Genomic DNA, 21,035 nt, shown 5'->3' on the forward strand with positions numbered 1-21,035 from the left:
CAGATCTCACGCGCATATGTTTTGCACATTCTTTTACGGTGTGCTCGCCACGCTTTTGACAGCGTTTCGGACCGACCTTTTCTCGCAGACGGTGCATAATTTTGGTCTCTCAAGTGCTGTGAAACTTTCAGTCTATGCTCGTGTCGACTATTTTGAGCTAAGTTGTGGAGGCTAGCATAGCTTCTGCAGTGGTCCAGCTCCGTCGAGCCCAGTTGCGCAAGTGCATGCAAACGAAAAGCAAGACGACGCCGCGAGCTTTCACAGCACCGTGGAAGCTACGGTGTTGCTACAGAACACTGCCGACCTCGACAAGGTCGGCAGTGTTCCAGGGCCATGTGATGAATGGCGTCTGCGTGTTAAGCGGTTGCAATGCAGTCGGTTAGACTGAAACGCAAAGGTGTGAAACAACTTTAGTTCTTCCGGCGTGCGGTGAGGTTTCTTCTTATTTTGCCCGGGCTCCATTCCCAGGGCCTACTGCCCAGACCATCGTCCCAATCAACACATGACGCCCAAGGAAACGGGCCCGGCCTCTTGCCTCATCTGTGCCTGCGAACTGGTGCCACAACCCTCCCCGCGGGTGCTGCTCACGCCCTGTTGCAAGAACTCCTTCCACAAGGCCTGCCTGCAGGTGAGGGGGTCCTGTGCATTGTCTGAAAACGGGACGAAACCCGGAGGGGCCCGGAAGACTCTTTGGCGATGTCTTAGTAATCTTAGGGCGGTGCCATTTCATAGTCTTGGTAGCCTTCTGATTGTTTTCTCCTTGCGCTCGACCCTCGTAACGAAAGGTCACGTAAAGCATTGCAAACAATATAGGCTGAAACAGTCCTTCACGCTTCCTTGGAGTACCTGCCAGCTTTTGAGAGATCTGCGGTACAAACTTAATGGAATGCGAAGTTGAGGTCCCATTCTTCGAACTATTTGACATATTGAAAAAAAGAATAAAGCTCGCAGGGACCGCAGATGCAGAAAAAGACCAGGTCAGCCGCTCCGGCTCATATTGGCTGGGAGGGTACAACGAAAACGTTTGCCAGTCCCGTGGAATTCTTTACGAAGGTGTTTGACACCACCTTTTTTATTGTAAGCGTCCTCCATTTGAAAACCGTCGGCTTCGAGAGCTTCTAACTTGAGGCTGGAAACTGTCTCCCCCGCAGTCTTTGTCTCGGAGACGCGCGCGTGACCTCAGAAGTTGAGGAGGAGGAGGAGGGGAGGGGAGGGGAGGGGAGGGGAGGGGAGGGGAGGGGAGGGGAGGGGAGGGGAGGGGAGGGGAGGGAGGGAGGGAGGGAGGGAGGGAGGGAGGGAGGGAGGGAGGGAGGGAGGGAAAGAGGGAGGGAGGGATTTTTTTGACGAGTGTCGCTCCCTCGCAGGCGCAGGCTATGAGTGCAGGCTCCCATCTCTTTAAGTGCTCCGTCTGCAACAACAAGGAAGCCTTCCAGAAAGAGATGCTGGACTACGGGATCTCCATTCCCGAACGGTGAGTGACGACCTCACGCCTCTGTTTGTGCAACGCCGCTTGGAAAAGGAAATCCTGCACGTGGCGTCGTTGTCGTTAGAGTATTGCCGACCCACCCCTAGCGGCAGGCACGCCGAAGTTGGATGAGACTCCGCAGAGTGGCAGACGCGTCTGTTGGGCGTCACTGTGTGAAGTCTACCGTTGCGCTTGTTGCAAGATGCCACAGGCTGCACCGACGCTGACGCTTGCACGAGCTGGGTTGTGCTGTCTGGATCTACTAGTGGTGAAGTTGTGGGTAAAGGTCGAGGCTTTGTCTGCTACGTTTAATTGATCCCTGTGGTGTTGCAGCACATGTTGCAGGCATGTGGTAGGGTGCCTGCGAAGGGCGTGGCGCTCATTCATTTAGAAAACCCAGCCGAACGTATCGACGACTTGGCAAAGCATTTTTTTGTTGTCGCAAAGACTGTCTCCCACAACAAAATAGCTTCTACATGAGTATGTGCTATGCAGGGACGCATCCTGGGAGAGGCAGCAGGGTGCCTACCAGGAGCTGCTGTACCGGTACCAGAGGTGCGACGCAGTTCGGTGCCGCTGCCCCATGGGACGGGAGATATCGCTGGACGGATGGTAACGCTTTCCTTGCCGTCGTCTCTCCAATCCTTGTCTTCCCCCCCATTTCATCGCAGCTGTGTCTCACTCAACCCTCTAGTTTAAAGTGTTTCCCCGTGCCAAACTTAATTACTGTAATGTCCCGATTCATTGCCCGCCCCCCACTGCCGCCTGAAATTAATAAAAATGAGTGGGGTGGGCCATGTCTCGATGGGTAAGCACTAAAAATTTAAGAGAAACCTTTGTTAGGCTTCCCTACCTTTGCTGATATGTAAATTCAAAAATAAGTCGTGTAGAAGGAAGAGTCGTCCAAAAAAATAGAAAAAGAATGAGGCACAACCTGCGAGCGAGCGGGTGAAAGAAACCACGAAGAGCGATGCTAGAGATGCAGGAAAGTTGATAGTTGCATTCGCAAATATTTTGATGTCGGGCCAAGTCGGGCTCCTTGTTCATCACAAGGAGCAGGCTCTTGCGCAACCTTGTTTCGTGCATACCCGCGTGCGCCCGTGTGCGGCCGCATCAATGCGGGTTGAGGTGGCATTGCTGCAATAACACAGAGTCCCATTGCCTTTGTCTTAGACACGCTGAGCACTCAACACTAAATGTACTCTCACGGACACGCTGCAGAAATCGTTTGGTTGCACCAGCGCGTCCATTCTTTGCTCGGTATGGGTCCCTTCTATGTGCCGCTTCATGTTCCCGGACAGCACAATCTTGAGGTGGAATGCGTTGCATCCTAACACCCAGGTTGAGACCGTCGGCGCCTACACATTGTCGACACTCTCTCTCGTGCTCCGTTCATTTTCAGCAATACGACACCCGCCCAGTACACAAGCCCAGTGCAGCTGATGCTTTAAAAGAAAGCATCTTTGACTTATTGTGTTATCTCCATCATTGTCGACCCTTTTGCACAAATGTACTCGGACTTTGGGGTTGCAGAAACCGGGAAAGATACGCATAAACATAAAGAGGAGTGTCTTTCCCCCCTTCGTTTTACTTTGTCATGAACATCCTCCAACCGTACGGTCTGCGGTCGCAACATTCAGGGAGGATGAATGATCGTGGAGTATTCGCAGAAGTAAGTGAGCACTGAGTGTTTTTTTTTTTTGAAAATCAGTATTTGCTCAAAAAGTGGGGTGGGTAATGACTCGGAATATTACGGTAGTCACTCTAATTGCATGATTTTAAATTTCTTTTATGACTTGAACCCTGATGACTTCGATTGTCAGTGACTTTGCAAAATCTGATGAATTTATGATCATGTGACGGTAGTAACATTGTGAACACTGATGAGTTTGTGATCCATGTACAGTCGAACCCGGATATAACGAATTCAAAGGGGATCGTAAAATAGTTCGATATATCGATAATTTGGTATCCAAAGCTCCAGTTGAAATTTCTGCGCATCTCTGCTAATACCGAAGGCCGTGACAAACGGGACCTTAGCAAATAGAGCCTCTAAGAGCTGCTAAATACTGTAGAGTTTAGTTGGTGAAGATCACAAACACCGCCGCGTTTACACGACGGTGTTTGCGATTGTTTGCGCCTGGCCACGACCTCCACCCAGCACCAAGAACAAAACATAAAAATAATTAAAAAAATGAAAGAAAAAAACAACAAAAACCGGAAAAACCTTTTGATCCATAGAATAAAGTTAAGCGAGCAAAAAAAAAAAAGAAACCTCATTAAAATCAGACAGCAAAAAAAAAAAAAAAAAAACGGGCAAAGCAAAAACGGCGGAAGAAAAAATTAAATAAAGATAAGGCATTCAAAGTGTGATTGCTCAACCGTTGTTGTCAGCACACTCAACTTGACAAAGAATTTTTTTTTTTTTTTTTTTTTTTTTTTGCATTTTATTTTGGGGTTAGGAAGTCGCGCAGGTGTTCGGGAAAGAGCGCACGCTACCGTTCCAACAGCGAGCCCTCCCTGCCCTCCCTACATGTGTGCCCTTCCCCTTACTTTTGCCATCCTTCCCTCTTTTTGTTTTTGACAATTTTTTTACGTTTTTTTTACTGCTTTTTTGTTGCGTATGTTGTATGCCTGTGCGGGTATGCTGGCTTGGTGGTCTGACAGCCCTGCAACGCGAGCTATCTCGCCGCCGGCGCAATCCGACCAGAGAGAAGCAATGGGTGGCTGTTTTAGTCCGCTATATTGAGTGTCCTTGCCATGGGAGTTTGATACAGAAAAAACAACGCTCCTATACTATTACATGCGATTCTCAAGGGGATGTTTGGACCGTTTCATATAAACAATAATTCAAAATGCCGGGGTGTGATATAACCGGGCTCGACCGTAATGTTGAGTGACTTTGTCGACTTTATCAGCTCATCTTGTACAACAGTTCATTACTCAATGAATTTGGAGTTGGTCGTGATATAATGGAGAGGGGTGTATGCTTTGGCTGATCTGCATATTGATAGGCGACGAGGTTTGGGTACGGTTGAACTTCGTGACATGAGAGGTTGCAACTTTTTGGGTGTCGCTGTACTTCTCGGCTTGAATGCAAATGTATCTTTTTGAACTTCCGACTTGGTGATGTGACGCTGAGTGAGTGAGCTCCAGAGTGATGACTGATGTATGCCGCTTTGTGTCTGTTGTCTGCAGCAGTGACTGGGAGGTGATCCCCTGCAGCACGTGCGGATCTCAGGGGATCCACAAAGCCTGTGGGAACTTGTCCAGGGCCCCCGTGCAAAATGCCAACTTGTGGATCTGCGTCCAGTGCCGAAAAGTCCTCTCTCAGAGTGAGTCCGTTCATCCTCCGCGTTGACAAGCTACACAAGTTACAGTCGAGCCCAGTTATATCACACCCGGGTATTTCGAACTATTGTTTATGTCGAACAGTCCACTCATCCCCTTGAAAATCACATATAAAAGTATAGGAGGGTTGTTTTTCTGTATCGAACTCCCATGACCTCCCATAGCGGGGTCACTGGATAGTGCAAACAAAGCAAGGCCGCCGGTCCCTTCTCCCGCGGTCAAATTGCGGTTGGATTGCACCGGCAAGAACAAAGGGCAAGAAGAAAGCTCGCGTTGCGAGGCTGGCAGACTGCCAAGTCAGCATAAATGCACAGAATACTAAACAAAAAAACAGATGCAAAAAAAAAAAAAAAAAAAAAAAAATTGGAGGATGGCAAAAGCAAGGGAAAGGGCACGCATGCACGTAAGGAGGGCAGGGAGTGCCCGAACGGTAGCGTGTGCTCTTTCCTTGAACTCTGCTGTTGCTGTGCGACTCCTCAACCCCAAAATAAAATAAGCAAAAAAAAAAAAGTCTTCGTCAAGGTGAGTGTGTTGACAACTGTTGAGCAATCACACTTTGAACACCTTATCCTTGTTTATTTTTTTCTTTCCCCGTTTTTGCTTTGCCCTGTTATTCTCTTTTTTTGCCTTTTTTTTTTTTTTGCTGCCTGAATTTAGTGAGGTTTCTTTTTTCTTGCTTGCTTAACTTTATTCTATGGATCCAGAGTTCTCTCTTAAGCGGCTCGCGCTTTTTCCGTTCTTTCATTTTTTTTAAAATTATTTTCGTGCTCTGTTGTTTGCACTCGATTACAAACACTGTCATGTAAACGCGGCTGTGTTTGTGATCTTTACCAACTAAGCTCGACTGTATTTAGCGGCTCTTAGATGCTCTATTTGGTAAGGTCCGGTTTGTCAGGGCCTTCAATATTATCAGAGACACACGTAAATTTCAACTGAAGCTTAAAGGGGTACTCCGCCGATTTCTTCATGGTCCCCGATTTGCTTGAAATTTTGCTAAACTCGCCAAACAACATCGCCAAAATAGTATCCCAAATATTAGGTCAAAATAATTTTTTTTCACGAAGTTATTGAATTTACAATTTTGGTCCTCACCGTGTTTTTCAAACTGAAAGTCGCTACTGGCAACAATGAAAAAGTGACGTCATTGGAAGTGCAGGGGTTCACTCTTTGGACTGTAGAATTTGTTCCCAACTGATTCGAAGCAGTTTCATGGTGTCAAATGAATGCCTTGGAAGCTCGCTCCAGTCCCCGCGCTCCAGCACGGAACAAATAATTGGCATATTCTATTTTTTAGACTGCTCGCCCGACTGGCAAGCTGAACTTCCACTGACGTCACGGCCCTGAGAAGGGCGGGTATATTTGAATGTCTGTTTTTGCATCATTTTCATTTGCCGATTTCGCAATAACTATTATGAATTTCACGATATTAAATAGCATTCCAGAACGGGTAAAGGCCTGGGAGTCAGAAAATATAGTTAGTTGAGGTAGCTAAAAAATCGGCGGAGTACCCCTTTAAGTTAACTTTCTTTGTATATCCAATTATCGGTATATCGAAAATTTTTACGATCCCCTTTGAATTCAATACATTCGGGTTCGACTGTACGTCTAAAGTACAGGCACTCCATTCTCCCGTTTTGTTATGGGCACCTCCATGTTATTGCTTGGTGCAGTGCGAGCCCAGTCTGCCATTTTTAGAAATAATGGCACCACCTTGCAGAAAATGGAATTTGAGGATTCTTAGGGCGCAATTGGGGGCATAAAGATATGCTGCAATCGACATGAAAGGGACTGGAGGAGCCCAACCTAGGTCACTTCAGCTTAATGGAGCCACCAGGATCTGGCAATCATTCCGATTAAACCATTGCCAATCATTCCGATTAAAAAATCGACTTTACAAGCTTTAGATACCATGTCGGGAAGCCCGGGCGGTATCATTTTGCACTTTCACAATCCGTTCTGACGTGACGTTTCTGGAGGACGGAAAACCGGTTTTGGCAGTTTCAGAGAAAGCTTTGGACAACTGGCTACAATTATATTGAGCAGCAAGTCGCTTGCGAAGTGTGGCTTATTCAGTGGCTTGAGTCGCTGCTACTTTTATGCTCTTGACAACATTAGTCTTATTTTACTTGAAGTGGGGGCATCCGGCCGGTAATGGCCGATTACACGACACACCGAATCATAATTTTCGTCCGGAGACCGTGTACTACGTGATTGTCACGTCACCACTTCGTGCAATATGTGCCCTTTCCGCGGACGCGCCTACAAATGGGCGAGCACCTTTCTCCTCGCAGGTTTCCGGCAGGTGATGGACTTCAGAAGCATCTCGTCTGGCAACAGTGCCATGCTTTCTTTGTTTTTTGTTCTTGGATGAGCAAAACAAAGATGGCACATCATTGTGTTTTGTCCATTCACTGGTTCATTTTATTGTGCGATTCTTGGTTTCGCCCGTGCAAGAAGCTGCAGAAACTCTGCCCAACTGTTGCGACGCAAGTCCCAATAGTGCTCCGGGTCCGTTACAAGAATTCTGGTTTGTCAACACTTGTCTAGCATGCTGCAAACTCTTTTGCACGTCCAATCCGCCTTTCATCCAACAAAACCTTCCTTGTGGCTGTGGTGTACTCAAGTGTCGAGTGCGGCAAGCGTGGAGGCATATCCAAACGCTCCTCTACGAGCCCAGAACTTCGCCGTTTCTACGCCGAAGCCTCCTTGAATAGGACCATGCTTGTGCCGCTCTCATGGGTTAGTAAAGCTAGTGGCACTTCATACCAAGCCTATCGCGGTGGCCTAGCGGACGTTGCTGATTGAAAAGCAGCTGTTTACCCCCTAAGTGGACGAAACAAAGCTAGAAATATGGCTTGCTCAAATGCACACGCTTGCTCAAATGAAATGCGGTTGAAGAGAGACGCTTGGGTGGCAGCGCAGCAATTTTCATACTTCGCACAAATACCACTTAGAACGAATCCCCGACATTTATGACTAAGGTTCAGCGTTTTTGGTTTTTATTTTCTTTTTAATTCGGCACACTTTTTTCGGTTTTTATTTGGAATCAATATTTTCGGTTTTTATTTGGAATTGATATTTTCGGTTTTTGTCGGTGAATATAAATACAGCTAAACACGTTTTCATTTTTCTTTTTTCCGGTGAATATGTATATTGGTTTTAGCATTGCTGTTATTGGGGAGAAGATCGAGAAGTAGCGCTCCCTAACTGCCACCTCGGGAACTAAGGCTGTGGGGCAAACAAACTCTGACCGCAGTCATTAGAGCATTCGCTGCCACGGAAGACGACGATGCAACACATCTAGATAAGAGTAATATGTAGTCCCCTCTTCCGTTCAATGTCACCGAAGTCTTTTTGGAAGGCACAACGAAAACATGTGTGTCACGCGCGGGAGTGCCAGGCCAGCCGCGTCGTTTCGGCCACGCGCACTGGATCGTGTGTGACCGGCGCAGCGTTCGTGTTTTTCTAAATGATTTCCAAAACACGCACTTCACTTTTCAGTTACCCTGTCTCTTGCGGCAGTCATGGACGACATCGGCGAAAGCAAGCGGTGTCTGATTGAAGGAGAGCAAGTGCTCAACTGCAATCATGTCATTGAGTGCAGCATTGCACTGGTGCTAACGGCAGAGAGTGTCCACATTCTTGCATACGTGCTGCAGTTCTCTGTGCTGCATATACGTGGTTCAAAAGCATGCTTCAAGCACTGCGGTATAGTCGCTGACTGATTTCTCAGACTCGTAGAGGGCCCCGAAATTGTCCGAATAATCAAGCGGTCCGAAAAATTGATTTCAGCCAAAATATCAAATTTCCATGTATGTTCTGCTGCGTATTGGTCACTTTCCAATTGCTTGATGTCAATTTTAAGTTCTCGTGCAACTTCCGCTTTATACTGTTCACTTTCCACTTGTTTGTTGATCTGTTTGTTCATGGTGCTGCGCTTTTAGGCGCCATCGTTGGCACAAACAGCCAAGTAGAAGTCGGTGCCATTTGGAGACAACGTATAGTTCACCAAGCTCGCTTCGACACTAAGCCTATCAGCAAAAACTCTTCGCGCTCAAAGACCACAAGAACGGCAGACAGACGCTCTTCTCGCGGTCGCACTCGAAAAATGCGGACCACGAGGAGTACGGGAAGAACCATAAGAATGGGCAGACAGTGGCCATGTTGGCTATAGCAGAACCGGAAAACCCGACTATAGCTTCAACCCAGCTTGTTTATTGCTTAGGATGTGGTATTGAGGCTACAGGGCAAAATCAAAACAAGCAAAATTGCAGCAGCAACTAAGCTTGCGGCGCTATTGCGGTGGCTGTAAACTAAGGAAATCACGCAAATTATGTCCGAAATATTGAGCAATAAGTTTTATGGCGCCCGAAATTTCGGTCAATGCTATACACTAATTCTAAGGAGTGACTGACGGTTCGGCACAAAAACGTCCGAATAACCAAACATGTTCTAAAAATCGGTCGGCGACTGTTCGCAGCAGGTGTGCACCATATCGCTACAAACGATTACAGTTGAACTTCGATATAATGAAGCCAGGAAAATCCGCAGTTTACTTAGTTACATTTAAATTTTGTCACATCGAAATTTGGTGCCCAGCACATGAAAAATCATTGAGATGTGTTACGTGTGCAAACACTCGCCAGAAGCAATCTTTATTTGCAACGAAAGTAGACCGTGATCTTCGCCTGTGACTTCTGCGACATTAATATTCGCGTCGCACCGCGTTCGAACCCCCACAGTGCATGCATCGTATCTTGTTTCTCATGTGCACTGGTGTACCGCCTCAGCACGTCAATCCCGTCGAGCACCTCATGGCTGCTCGGTACCTCGCAAGGGTCTTCGACGTCCGCCTCTCTGTCATTGTCTTTCGATTCACCGAGCACGTCCTTCACGATGGAATCATCGGTAACTTCTTTTGTCGCAACGACACACGAGTCTCCATAGAGAAAGTTCTCTAGAGTGATACCATCCGGAACGACTCCGTCACTGTGAAGGGACTGCCATGCTCCCGAAAGAGCCTCTTGGTCTTCTTCCAGGAGAGCTTCTTGGCTTCCACTGCGCTCACTTTTTCTGGGAATGGTAGAGGACAAAGCCCTTCCGCTTGGTTCCTCACTGTCCACTTACTCACGGACACTGTATGCGGGTGTTTAAAATCCAGATTTTCTGAAGCAGTTCTTGATGACCTCCTCTGCTGTGACATTTTCAAGCACTCGCAGTTGCGGTAAATTTTTTTCATATTCTTCACTCCTTTTTTGAAGTATTCCTTAGGGCCCTCTTTTTTGGTATTTTACGGCGATGGCACTTTGTTATATTGAAATAGCTGCTAAAATGACTTCGGTATCTAAGGCTAAAAATACATGGTGTTCTATGCCCAAGAAATTATGAAAAATGCTCGTCAGCGCTGCCGATGAAACTCAAGCAATCGCACTCAGAAGCGTTGCCTCAACCGAGGTTGGGGTTAGTTGCCACGGATAAACTTTTCTTCTTTAAAGCTTTCTGCTTGCCCTTTTGGCAACTTTCTTTGAACTTGTGTTGTTCGAAACTTCCGAGCTCAAAAGTCACGTTTTCGGTTGACGTCCGTCGCGAAGAAAGCAGAATGATCGAACAAGTCATTGGTTCTGGTTTCAGGAGCAGTGAGACGCTAAAGCAGCAAGCAAGCTTTGCTGTGCAGCAAGTTGCTGTCTGCCTATGGCAGGGCCACAGTCTGATCTCGTGGCTTAAAACGCCAGTGGCAACGCGCGTTTCCAGCGGGAAAAATGTTTATTTATTATTATTTGCAATCGGAATACAAAACTATCAACGACAGTTTCGGAGTGAAAACAGCTAGGCCTAGGCGTTGAAATAAATGTGATGGCGGGCGACGCTACGATTCAAAGAATCGCGTGTTCGGAAATGGCCCAGATTTGCGCTGTTTTCCATCGCGAGAAAGGCTTCAAACTCGTTTGTGACTAATTTTGCGATGATACCCGGTCTTGATTTTTTTATATGCAAAAGACGAAGGTTCAAAGATAATAAAACGCAAAAAAAGAAAACACAAAATCACTTTGTTTTTGTTAAAATTTGAAAATATTGCCGTTTTTTTATTTGTGTCTTTCCTTAGAGTACCCCGTTGCTGTTGTAAATAACAAAACCCTGATTTAATTTTTTTTTTCTTAAAACCTACATATTACTGTACATTTTAGTGTGCATTTGTATTATTATATTTTAAATATTGCGCATGTTCATGTTTCCCTGCTGCCGTGGAGGAGGCAGAGGCTTGCGAAGCAACGCTTAAGTTGCTTTTTTCCTTGCTTCCCCTCTCAGAGTAAAGAAATAATGTGAATTTAAAAATCCAAGGAAAACTTTAGAAGTCAATCTGCTTTTGCACACTACATATGCGGTGTGGACTCTAGTGTGTAAAATATGGTGCACTTGTTCGTCATCCATGTCTCTCGCTTTCCACAGGATTGCCTACGGGACTGCCCAACGGCCCTCTGAAGAGTAAAGGAGCCGCCGCGTCGACGTCGACACCCTCAGAATCCCCATTGACGGAGATGGACGGGACGGAGCTGCCATCCCCCGAGAGGGCGGTAGAGGCCGCCAGCCCGGGTCCCAAGGTTCTGTATCCGAGCATCCGTGCCGCGGACGCCGTCGCTGACTCGTCTCCGCAGTCCGAATTTGGCGAGGATTCGGACGTAGAATTCGTCAAGGTCGTCCCGCATCAGAAACCGGCGCCAACGCCCATCGTCATTTCGGACGAGAGTTCCTCGGAGGACTCGTGCGAGTACACCGACTGCCAACGAAAGAAAAACTGCTTCGAGTTCCACTTCGAACCGGGCTCAGTTCACCTGGAGAAGGTCGACGGATTTGTAGTCATCTCACTGGATCCTCACAGAGGATCTGCCGAAACTAGTCACACGTAGGAAACAAACAAAAATAAAAGATCCTGTGCGAGAGAAAATGAAGAAGACAAAACTATGCTCCAACGACACCACTTTTGTTTTATGTTATACTGTTTTTAATGTGAAGGCAACATTCTTATGCATTAGTTTCTTTAATAACTAAATTTTGTGTTGGTGTTTCCTTTTTTTTTTTTTTATATATCCAAGCAGGATTGCCACAGATATGTGCACGTTGGTCGTAATTTTAAAATAAAAGAAAATGCTTACTACTTTTTTTTTAAGAGCTGTTTGAGGACAGCCCTAAATTGTCTGAGAAGAACCATCCTGGCACTAATGGCATACACTGAGAGCAAAAAAGTACATCCTGTCCATGCCGCGAAAGCGTTGCGCATCTGATGTCTACGTGTTGTTTCGTGGATTCACTCTATCTTCTTGCGGCCAATGCTTCATGCATGCCAACTGGAGTTAACGCAAGTTACACCCTCGCTCAAGCAAAGTTTATTTGCACTGGATCAATGCAACTGTGGCAGATCGTGTTCCGCCCACCCAGTCAAACTTTCCAGAAAGATGTACAGAGTTGTTTTAGTGTGTCTCCAACATAGTCTTTTTCTAATGTATTGCAGTCAAGTACACAAATATGTACGCAGTATCCAAAGATGACGTGTATTGTGCCTTCTTTTTTTCTTTTCGTTTCATAAGTTAAAAGTGAAAGGTTTATGTTTGTTCTAAACCAGATGGAAAAAAAAAATAAAAAAAAATATTTTGCAAAAGGTTGTTTTAGTTTGAAGCAATGCCGCAACTGCAAGTTATTAATTTTTTATTTGTGATTTTTGTAGCACTTCAGCTGCGACGTGTGCTTAAGGTGCATAAAACACAGTAGTGTTGTCGAGGGCAGAAGCTCGAGCTAGAGGTGGGACAACTGAAGCTACTGTCGGCCGCAAGAACTGGCAACAAAGTTTCGCTATACATTTTTCAATTTTTTCATTAACTCAAAAGCTTGCGCTTCCTCGAAGCAACACTCGCCTCCGATCTTTCGCTCATGATGAGGGAGTGATCACGGTCGCGACAAAGCTCTGCCCCATAGCTGTCTGCTCCTCGGTGAGGACTTGAAAAAAAAACATCTCTGCCATTGTCACGGTGTGACGTACATATTGTAGGCAGGGACGGCGCCAAGGGGAGGTGAGGGTGGCGAGCGCCTCCTATAAAATTTGTCCTGCACCCCAAAACACACCCACCACCACCCCTCATTTTGGTGCGCACACCCATGCGCACTACATGGCTCGTCAGTTTTCTAATTTCCTTGTTCCATGGAAAAAGCATTGGCTGGAAGGACGCCCAGTCTTAAGAGGCCCCATTGTGGACGTTCTATTTTCTTTCCGTACTCTGTGAAGAATGAAAGAGAGATGAATATTGGTATCGCTTGCTGAGGCTTTGGAGCATCTTCTACCACTCGTCTGGCGCCGGCCAAAGAACGCCATCTGAAAGGAGCATCGCCCAAGGGATTACTCGGATGGACTTCAAATCCCATCTGCACAGCACCGTTGCTTTGGACCTGGCAGAAAAAGGAACCCGTGGGCACTGACCAACGAAATTCCCCAAAGTCTTGAGACGCTTGCTGCAACTGGCGCGTCCGCAAAGGGGTGGCTTCGATGCGTTGAGGTCATCCTACTTATTCCAAGTCTTTGGCTGTGTATGACGGGTCCTTGAAGTAGCTTTGATGATGGCGACCGTGTGCCTGTCTGTGTGCTTGGGAAAGGGTATGGGTTGGAGCCTGGCAGTTCGAGAACTGCCACACTTCCATCATTAGTGACAATAAGGAAGAGGAAAACGTGTAAATATAGATAGATAGATAGATAGATATTTATTTGTACATTTAAGTACAGGTCGCATAGAAGGCGTTTCCGCCCGTACACATATGTGCCTATGTGGCCAGCTGGACGATGATGGCGATGCGAGGCTTCTTGGCTTGAGAAGTGTGGGACGATGATGATGGGATGGTGAAGAGGGTGAAAAGTGAGGTGGGTGACGTATGATGAGGTATGCAAGACATCGTGGGTGTTTAGAGGTGTTTGGCTGCTGCCTTGCAGAACTGTGTCACCTCGTCTCTGTCTGTGATGGGCAAGCTGGTGATGGCGTCAGGCAGGGACCTCCAAAGTCTCACAGCCCGGAGGAGACATGAGTTGTCGTGCCGTTGGGTCCGAGCGAAGAGAGGGTCTATGCGCCCGGTTCGTTCGTTGCGACGGGGCACAGAGCGAAGGTAGTCGTCCTGCGAAATCCCAGGACCAATCACCTGAGCCAGCAACCGTAGGGTGGCTACATCTCGCTGGCGGGACAGAGTACTCCACTTGGCTGCTCTCAAGAGCTGGGTTGTCGAGATGTCCCGTGGCAAAAAGCGAGGACTTGGAGAGGTTCGGCAGTAGACGCCGTAAGCTGCTCGCCGCTGGATGGTCTCTAGTGTCGCCTGAGCTGAGGCTCCCTGTGGCGACCAGATAGGCGAGCAATACTCTAATAGGGGCAGGACCAGTGCAGTGTACAGCTGCGCCAGCACAGCAGGCCCCAGACCCTTACTGATAGTTTGCACGAATCCCAGCATCCGCCGTGCACGTGAGGCGACGGAGTGGACGTGTGCAGTAAAGCTCAATTTGCTGTCAAGGGTGACACCCAGCAGGGTTATGTTCTCCTTTTGTTCCAATGGAGTTCCATTAACAGTTAAAATTACTGGTGGATTCTGTGCTTTCCTTTTTGTGGTGAAGTGAATTGTAGCAGATTTTGATGCACTCAGGGGTAATTTGTTTCTGATCGTCCAGGCTTGGATGTGATCAAGATCTTGTTGCAGTTGTTTATAGTCTTCCTGGGATTGAATCGGTTGAAGGAGGGTGAGATCATCAGCGTACATGATGGTGGCGGAGTCTATAACCTGGACGATATCGTTGATAAAGATTGAAAAGAGGGTTGGACCAAGTACTGTGCCTTGAGGGATTCCAGATTGAACGGTTCGGGATTGGGACCTTGACCCGTGGAATGTCACACTTTGTTGTCTCTGCAGGATGAAGTTAGATAGCCAGCGAAGGAGGGGACCCTCGATACCGGTGCTTTCCAGTTTGGTTATCAGGAGCTGGTGGTCTACTTTATCAAACGCTTTGGTAAAATCGAGCTGTACCAGTTCGCATGGCGTGGAGTTGTCCAGGCTGTCACTGATCTGGTGAACAGCAGTGAGCAGGGCAGTTTCACAGCTTCGACCAGGGCGAAAGCCATGCTGCGCTGGAGACAGAAGAGTGTGGGCGTTCAAGTATCTGTGTAGGGCAGAGTTTAACACTCGCTCCATGGTACGGCAGACGACTGATGTTGAGATTGGTCTGTAGGATTCTGGCTTGTCTGCTGGGGATCCATTCCCTTTGTAGATGGGAGTGACATAAGCCTGCTTCCATGGGGCGGGGACGCACCCAGTGTCCAAGAGCTGCTGGAACAGTCGGGCCAGTAATGGGGCTAGTTGTTGACCAGATGCTTTAAGGAGCGCAGGGTGGATGCCGTCAGGACCGGGCGACTGTGAAGGACTCAGTCGGGTGAGAGCCTCCTTGACATCATCCTCGTTGATAAGGATACTGGCTAAGCGGGGCGAGGAGGCCGACTGCGATGATGATGGGCAAGTTTCTGGTTGTGATGAGAGGCTGCAGGGTGGTGTCCATGCTGCGGCGAAGTGCTTGCTAAAAAGTTCCGCAGTCTCCAAGTCGCTCAGAGCCTTGCCGTCCTGGCATATGTTTAGAGCAGACGTGTTCTGTTTGTTACGCCTTACATAGGCCCAAAATATCTTTGGATCCCTTACAGCCCGTTGTGCCATGTCCAAAGCATAATCTTGGTGAGACTTTCTTATCTGTTTTTTCAGGTTTCTCTGGAGGGTGCGGGCTGCCTCAAGTGTAAAGGGACAGCTGTTTCGCTTTGCTTGTGCGAACAGCTGACGCTTCCGTCGGGCTTGGAGCAGTATCTCCTTTGTTATCCAGGGCGCTCGGGGTTTGTTTCGGCTTTTTCTGGAGGGGACGCATTCAGCTTCGATGGCGTGCATAAAGTCGAGCCATATGTCATATGGGTCTTCATGGTTGTCTTGGAACACCATGCCCCAAGGGGCGAGGTGTATAAGCGAATTCAGGTGGTGGTTAGTCAGTGCTGCGTGTCTTTTTCTTTTGTGTGGGTGTTGACTTGAGACTGTTTTGTGGGCGCACTGTTCTTTGTGTACGTAAGGAGAAAAGTGGCCAGGATAATTCAGTTGCCCTGCACCCGGGTGCCATAAAATAGCCGTAGATCTAGTACACTGTACCGTGGGAGATATTTCGTGCTTGATTCAAGTTGTTCGACGACGCAGATTCTGGAAACCCGTCGTGAACGGTAGCCTCATCTTTGAGGGCCCGGAGAAAGTTCTACAAAAGCGCAGCACCGGGGGAAAGCAGCGCAGCTCGCATCGAAAGCAGACTCCGTATCGGCGTCTGCTTTCGATGCTTCCTTCGATGCGACTTTCGATGCGAGCTGTGCTGCATTTCCCCGGTGCTGCGATTTCGTGAAACTTTCACCGGGTCCTCAAACTTTTGTCGAACCGGAATTTAAAGGCGCATTCACACTGAGCAAAAAACGCGCGTTGCGGTCGACGCCGGCGTCGTAAAATACGAAGCAGTCACACAGGGCCACCCGACGGCGGCGTCGTCTCGGGGAATCTCACGTTTGTCGAGAGAACACGGAATTTTTTTATTCGTCTGCTTCGCACGATTGTTGTTGCCTTGCCTTCGCGATTGCATATGCGGTGGGAGACAACCGTCTTCACTGAATGGACAACGGTGACGATTATATATACGTTTACACTCCGGTTATATGCTGCATTGGCGAAAGGCACGGACTCGAACGGGCAGCTTCAGGTGCTCTTTTGCCGCGTTTTTGTGCAAACAAAGCACGGTGCTACGCCGGCGCGTCCCAGAGCCTTCCCGTCCGTACATTTAACACTGCACGCAGCCTGTGCGAGAGTGTTTTCGATGGAGGACTGTTGTATTCCGTAGTGACGGGTGTACACAAAACTACACAACACATTGGGAGTGATCGCTCCCGCACAGTCGGAGGTCGGAACACACAGCGAACTTCGGTGGCAGCTTTCGCGGCAGCTTCGCGCAAACGATGAAGAGTAGCTTCACGGCGTCGTACACGCACATAAAACACTGCTCACAGTCAGATGTTCCAATCGGCTTGCCTCTTTCCACGCTGAAATGCTTCCAGCCACGTTTGGCGAGTGCACGAATCCCCCGAGCTCTCTGCCTTTTCGCCTCCATTGTGAGTCGAAAATAAAAAAATAGCGAAAACATGTCCTAACCGGAAAAGGGCGTACGTCACGTCCGGACGCTCGCTCATTGGCTCAAGCGCGCGCGTCGAGGGAGAAATTGGGCGCGTTAAGTTATGGTGAATTCCCCTCGCAGATCTCGAGCGCTCCAAAAACGCTCCATTTGGAGCGCGCATATTCCGCTCGCAGATCTGGCTCAAGTTGGTCATCTTCCGCTCGTAGATCTCTGGCAGCGCCCGCTCCACGGAGCGCCCCAAACTCCGCCGAACTTGCTCTGCGGGATTTCACGGATCTCTCCGGAAACTGACAGAGCGGCCCACGTGACTTCCGTCTGAATCGGCGGTGCGCATGCGCGGCGAGGTTGGAGAGATCGGCGGGCCGGTCGGTCGTGGAGTTGGATCTGTTCGGGTGCGTCGGTGTTTACCCTGGATTGGGTCGGTCGTGGAGTTGGATCTGTTCGGGTGCGTCGGTGTTTACTCTGGATTGTGACGGCTCGAACGCTTCTACCTCGCGTAGATCAGGGATAAAAAGCCGGGAATGTGGAGCGTGGCAACTCGTAAGCGCTGACGTCTGTGATCGTGAGAGGAAGAACGACAGAAAAGCCGGAGGCAGACGCAAGGTTAGGCCTATTCATTCCGCAGCCAGTGATTGTTTACCTTTTTACACTGCATTCCGTCGGCTTTTTCCCGTGAAATAAAGCAAGAAGTGGTTAGGAAACGACCGCGCAAGTGATGGTTTGTTACCTCTGTGTTTAGTAAAGTCGTACTACAAATATGAACTCCACGCTGGAAATCGCTGTCCGTGCCCCGCCGCTTCGAGGCGGCCGAAAGGTATGTGACGGTGCCGAAGGCGGACGTCTTCGTTATTTGTGACATGGGCGCCGCGGTATGTATAATTTCGCCCGGCCTGTGTCGCGTGTTACTTCTGCAGCTAAGCAGTGACAGTCGTCACTGGTCGTTGGAAAGATAGCCAGCTGCGTTGGTGGCAGGTCAAGTTCAAGCAGCGGCCATTTTGTACGGCGGAGGGAGAAGGGGTGGGGAGGGGGTGTGGGGGAGGTCGCTCCAAAAATGCAAGTTTATCTTCCCCTCGTCGATTCGGAGCGGGTCCCACGGAGCGGAATTTTGCCTCCCTCGCGGATTTTGGAAAGCGCTCCAGATCTACGAGTGGAATTCACCATTAGTGAGCTCCAGACTCCGGACATCTGCGCTCGAGCGCGCGGGTTCAGAGCGTAGCTTAACGGCGCACTTTGTTACCGAGGCGCCATCTTACGCCCATTTTTTTAACGTTTCCGGTTCCGGCTTTTCGGCGCGCGTAAACATGGCTCCCGTAAAAGTGTTTCTTCGACGACGACATCGATGAAATAAGTGCGCGGAGACGGCGGCGACAGCCAGAGCTTGTATTTGTGCTGCACGCTGTTGGTGCGGGTATTATAGGTACGCCGAACGCCTTCTGAATTCCCAAAAGCCTTAAAGAAAGATGGCTGAATTTATTGGCTCGCCTAATCCTGAAATTACGGTAAGGTACATAAAGAACTTCGACAAGCATTTCAAGGATGTATGCATACCTTTCTACACCAGCACCATGCTTTTTTCTTCTTTTTTTTTTTTTATTTTTCACGATGACGGAGCGATTGCACAGCTGCCAAGCGATCGCCGTGGCAATATCCACGCATCCAAGCAGGCGCGACTTGAGCGTCCGAGGGAGTCCCTAAACGCTTCGGCGCAAGCACGAACGACGCCGAGAGGTCCGAGCACTGCATGGTAGCGCAGAACGAGCAGCTCCTACCCACGACTGGCCTACCTCGGTGCCGTTCCTGGCTAGGCCGGAGCATTTCGGCCGCGGGGTTCGGTTGGTCCGGTCGCGATCGGCGAGGTTTGGCGAGGCGAGCGTGGTGGCACCCTCGGAGCGTTCGGAAGCGAACTCGCTCGCCAGGTATTGCGCGCACCCGACGCCTCTGGTCCAGAGTGGCCCGGCGGCTCGGCTGGCTCGGCCCTGAGCCCAAAACGCTTGGGGTTTTGATGTTTCCTTCGTCTCGTACGAGACCACCGCCACCACCGTGACCACCGCCGCGTGAAACCACCGCGAGTAACCCAAGTAACCGCGAGACTGGCCGCGAGAGCGGAAACGCCGTCATATCACCGGAAACCGACCTGTTCGCGCTCCCGCGCACCATCTCCGACGACGGAGCTCGCGGAGCGCGCTCCGCCACCGTGCACCGGAAGTGAGACGATGCCGTTTAGTTTAGCTCGAGTGCACTCTGACCGCTGGAGCGCGCTCGAGCGCGTTAACTTAACGCGTCGTCCTCCTCGGCGCGCGACTTTTTTCAATACAAAAATAAGCAAAAAATTCCCCCCACGACGCGCGTCTTTCCGCTGTGTGAATGCGCCTTTAGGTCGCACTAGAGCACTATATAGCTCCTACGGAGCAGAGTAGCGCAATCCTTTGAACTCCGTGTTTTGCCGACAACATGGCCGACAGAGCGGCTCGGCGCGAGTCACGTGGTACTCAGGGTTCCAGGAGGCGGCCCGCCCTATGGGAGAATACATGGAGATCGACATAACACGGCTGATTAAAAAGTGAACGGCGAGTTCACACTTTTCAAAACTAGTCTGTCATGAAGTTAGTAAAGCACTAAACACTTTATCAAAGTTTTAACAATATCGGATGCGTGTGAAAATTTTGAGAAGGCAATTTCCAAGGCAATGGCGTTTGAAGCAGACGATTTTTGCTCGCAGCGGAAATGGGCTTTTCGGGTTGGCCGGAGCGGGTCACGTGAATGGTGTGACGTCGCCGTGTCGTCTGCTGCATGATGCCTCTCAGGCAATTTTTAAAAAAAAGTCAGGTCCTTGCGGGGCACAAAACTTAGCGCAAATTATTCTAAAGTGTTCCATTATTATGTCAAAAATGATTGCGATTTCGTACATTCCCACAATACTGGAGAAACAACGATTTTCTCACGTTCTGCATGCATTTCTGACCGCAGTTGGAACCTCCGGGCGTTCGCCGCTAGTCGCCGAGAGGCGGCGTTCTAGATTGCGCTACTCTGCTCCGAAGGAGCTATATAGTGCTCTAGGTCGCACTTTCGTGGTTCGACTGGGTCGAACCGGTTCGACGAACCTTCGAACTTTTCACCAGATTCGACCGGTTCGACTTTTGTGGGTTCGACTTTTGTTTGTGGACAGTGTGGCCAGACCTTGATACAAGCAAGTCTAGGTTTGGAGAATATTTTTTTATGCAAAGGGTTATTTTATTTTATGAACAATTGCAATTAAAAGAAACCAATTCTAATCGCTGAAGAAGTTAATAACTTAATTTTTTGTAGTGTATTAACTGAAATGACCCAATCAGCGCCGCCCTTAATTCATCCCTTAGACATCACCATCCGATCCGAAGCCAACTGGTCAGCCTGTCGCGCATGCGCACACGAGTCGAACCTCAATGCAAGGTTCGTCGAACATTCCACTAAAAGTTCGAACAAGTCGAACCTGGTCGAACTCGAACCTCGGCCGGTTCGCGACACCCCTAGTGATAATTAGCGGCCACTTTTCCGCGGCGCCCGGGGGCGCCAACTACAAACTCGTATCGCGCCGTGAATATAGTTCTAAAATTTTTTTATTTTCTGTTGTGAATACGTTTTACGAATACCTTTTCCGATCCAGGTTGTTTAAAACAAGTGTTTTTTCCTTGTCTTGCGTTTGTAGATGTTGGAGATCTTACACAGTCACTTCCACAGGCCACCGGCGTTGTGTCAGCGTAAATTGCAACGTTCCCGGCACTTGGAACGAACACCACACATATCGTCGAGCTAATGATACAATAAAAACGAGCGTTACGATTCCTACGTGCCCGCTTTGTTTCGGTCACTTGTGAAACCGAAATCATTTTGACCAACGATCGTGTTGGGTCCGTTATTTTATTTTTCCGTATCTTAGATATAGTCTGAAAAAACCTATTCTGTTAAATAAAGTATTTATATTTAAATTTTTAATTATTTTATGTGGTTTATAAGATTATCCAAACC

At 48.6% G+C, this 21,035-nt stretch overlaps 1 protein-coding gene across 2 annotated transcripts in view; it reads left to right on the top strand.

The window, feature by feature from the left end:
• LOC8052253 (G2/M phase-specific E3 ubiquitin-protein ligase) overlaps positions 1–11,789 on the top strand; it is a 46,987-nt gene extending 35,198 nt beyond the window's left edge. For both annotated transcript variants that reach the window (XM_029991669.4, XM_029991670.4), the window contains exons 6-10: positions 469–628; positions 1,365–1,471; positions 1,961–2,077; positions 4,664–4,800; positions 11,264–11,789. In XM_029991669.4, coding sequence (XP_029847529.2) covers positions 469–628; positions 1,365–1,471; positions 1,961–2,077; positions 4,664–4,800; positions 11,264–11,721 — 979 coding nt within the window. In that variant the 3' untranslated portion in view covers positions 11,722–11,789. The remainder of the gene's footprint in view (positions 1–468; positions 629–1,364; positions 1,472–1,960; positions 2,078–4,663; positions 4,801–11,263) is intronic.
• The last annotated feature ends 9,246 nt before the right edge of the window (positions 11,790–21,035 follow it).

Source organism: Ixodes scapularis, unplaced genomic scaffold (genome assembly GCF_016920785.2).
Source record: "Ixodes scapularis isolate PalLabHiFi unplaced genomic scaffold, ASM1692078v2 PGA_scaffold10__122_contigs__length_95168666, whole genome shotgun sequence".
Classification (NCBI taxonomy): domain Eukaryota; kingdom Metazoa; phylum Arthropoda; class Arachnida; order Ixodida; family Ixodidae; genus Ixodes; species Ixodes scapularis.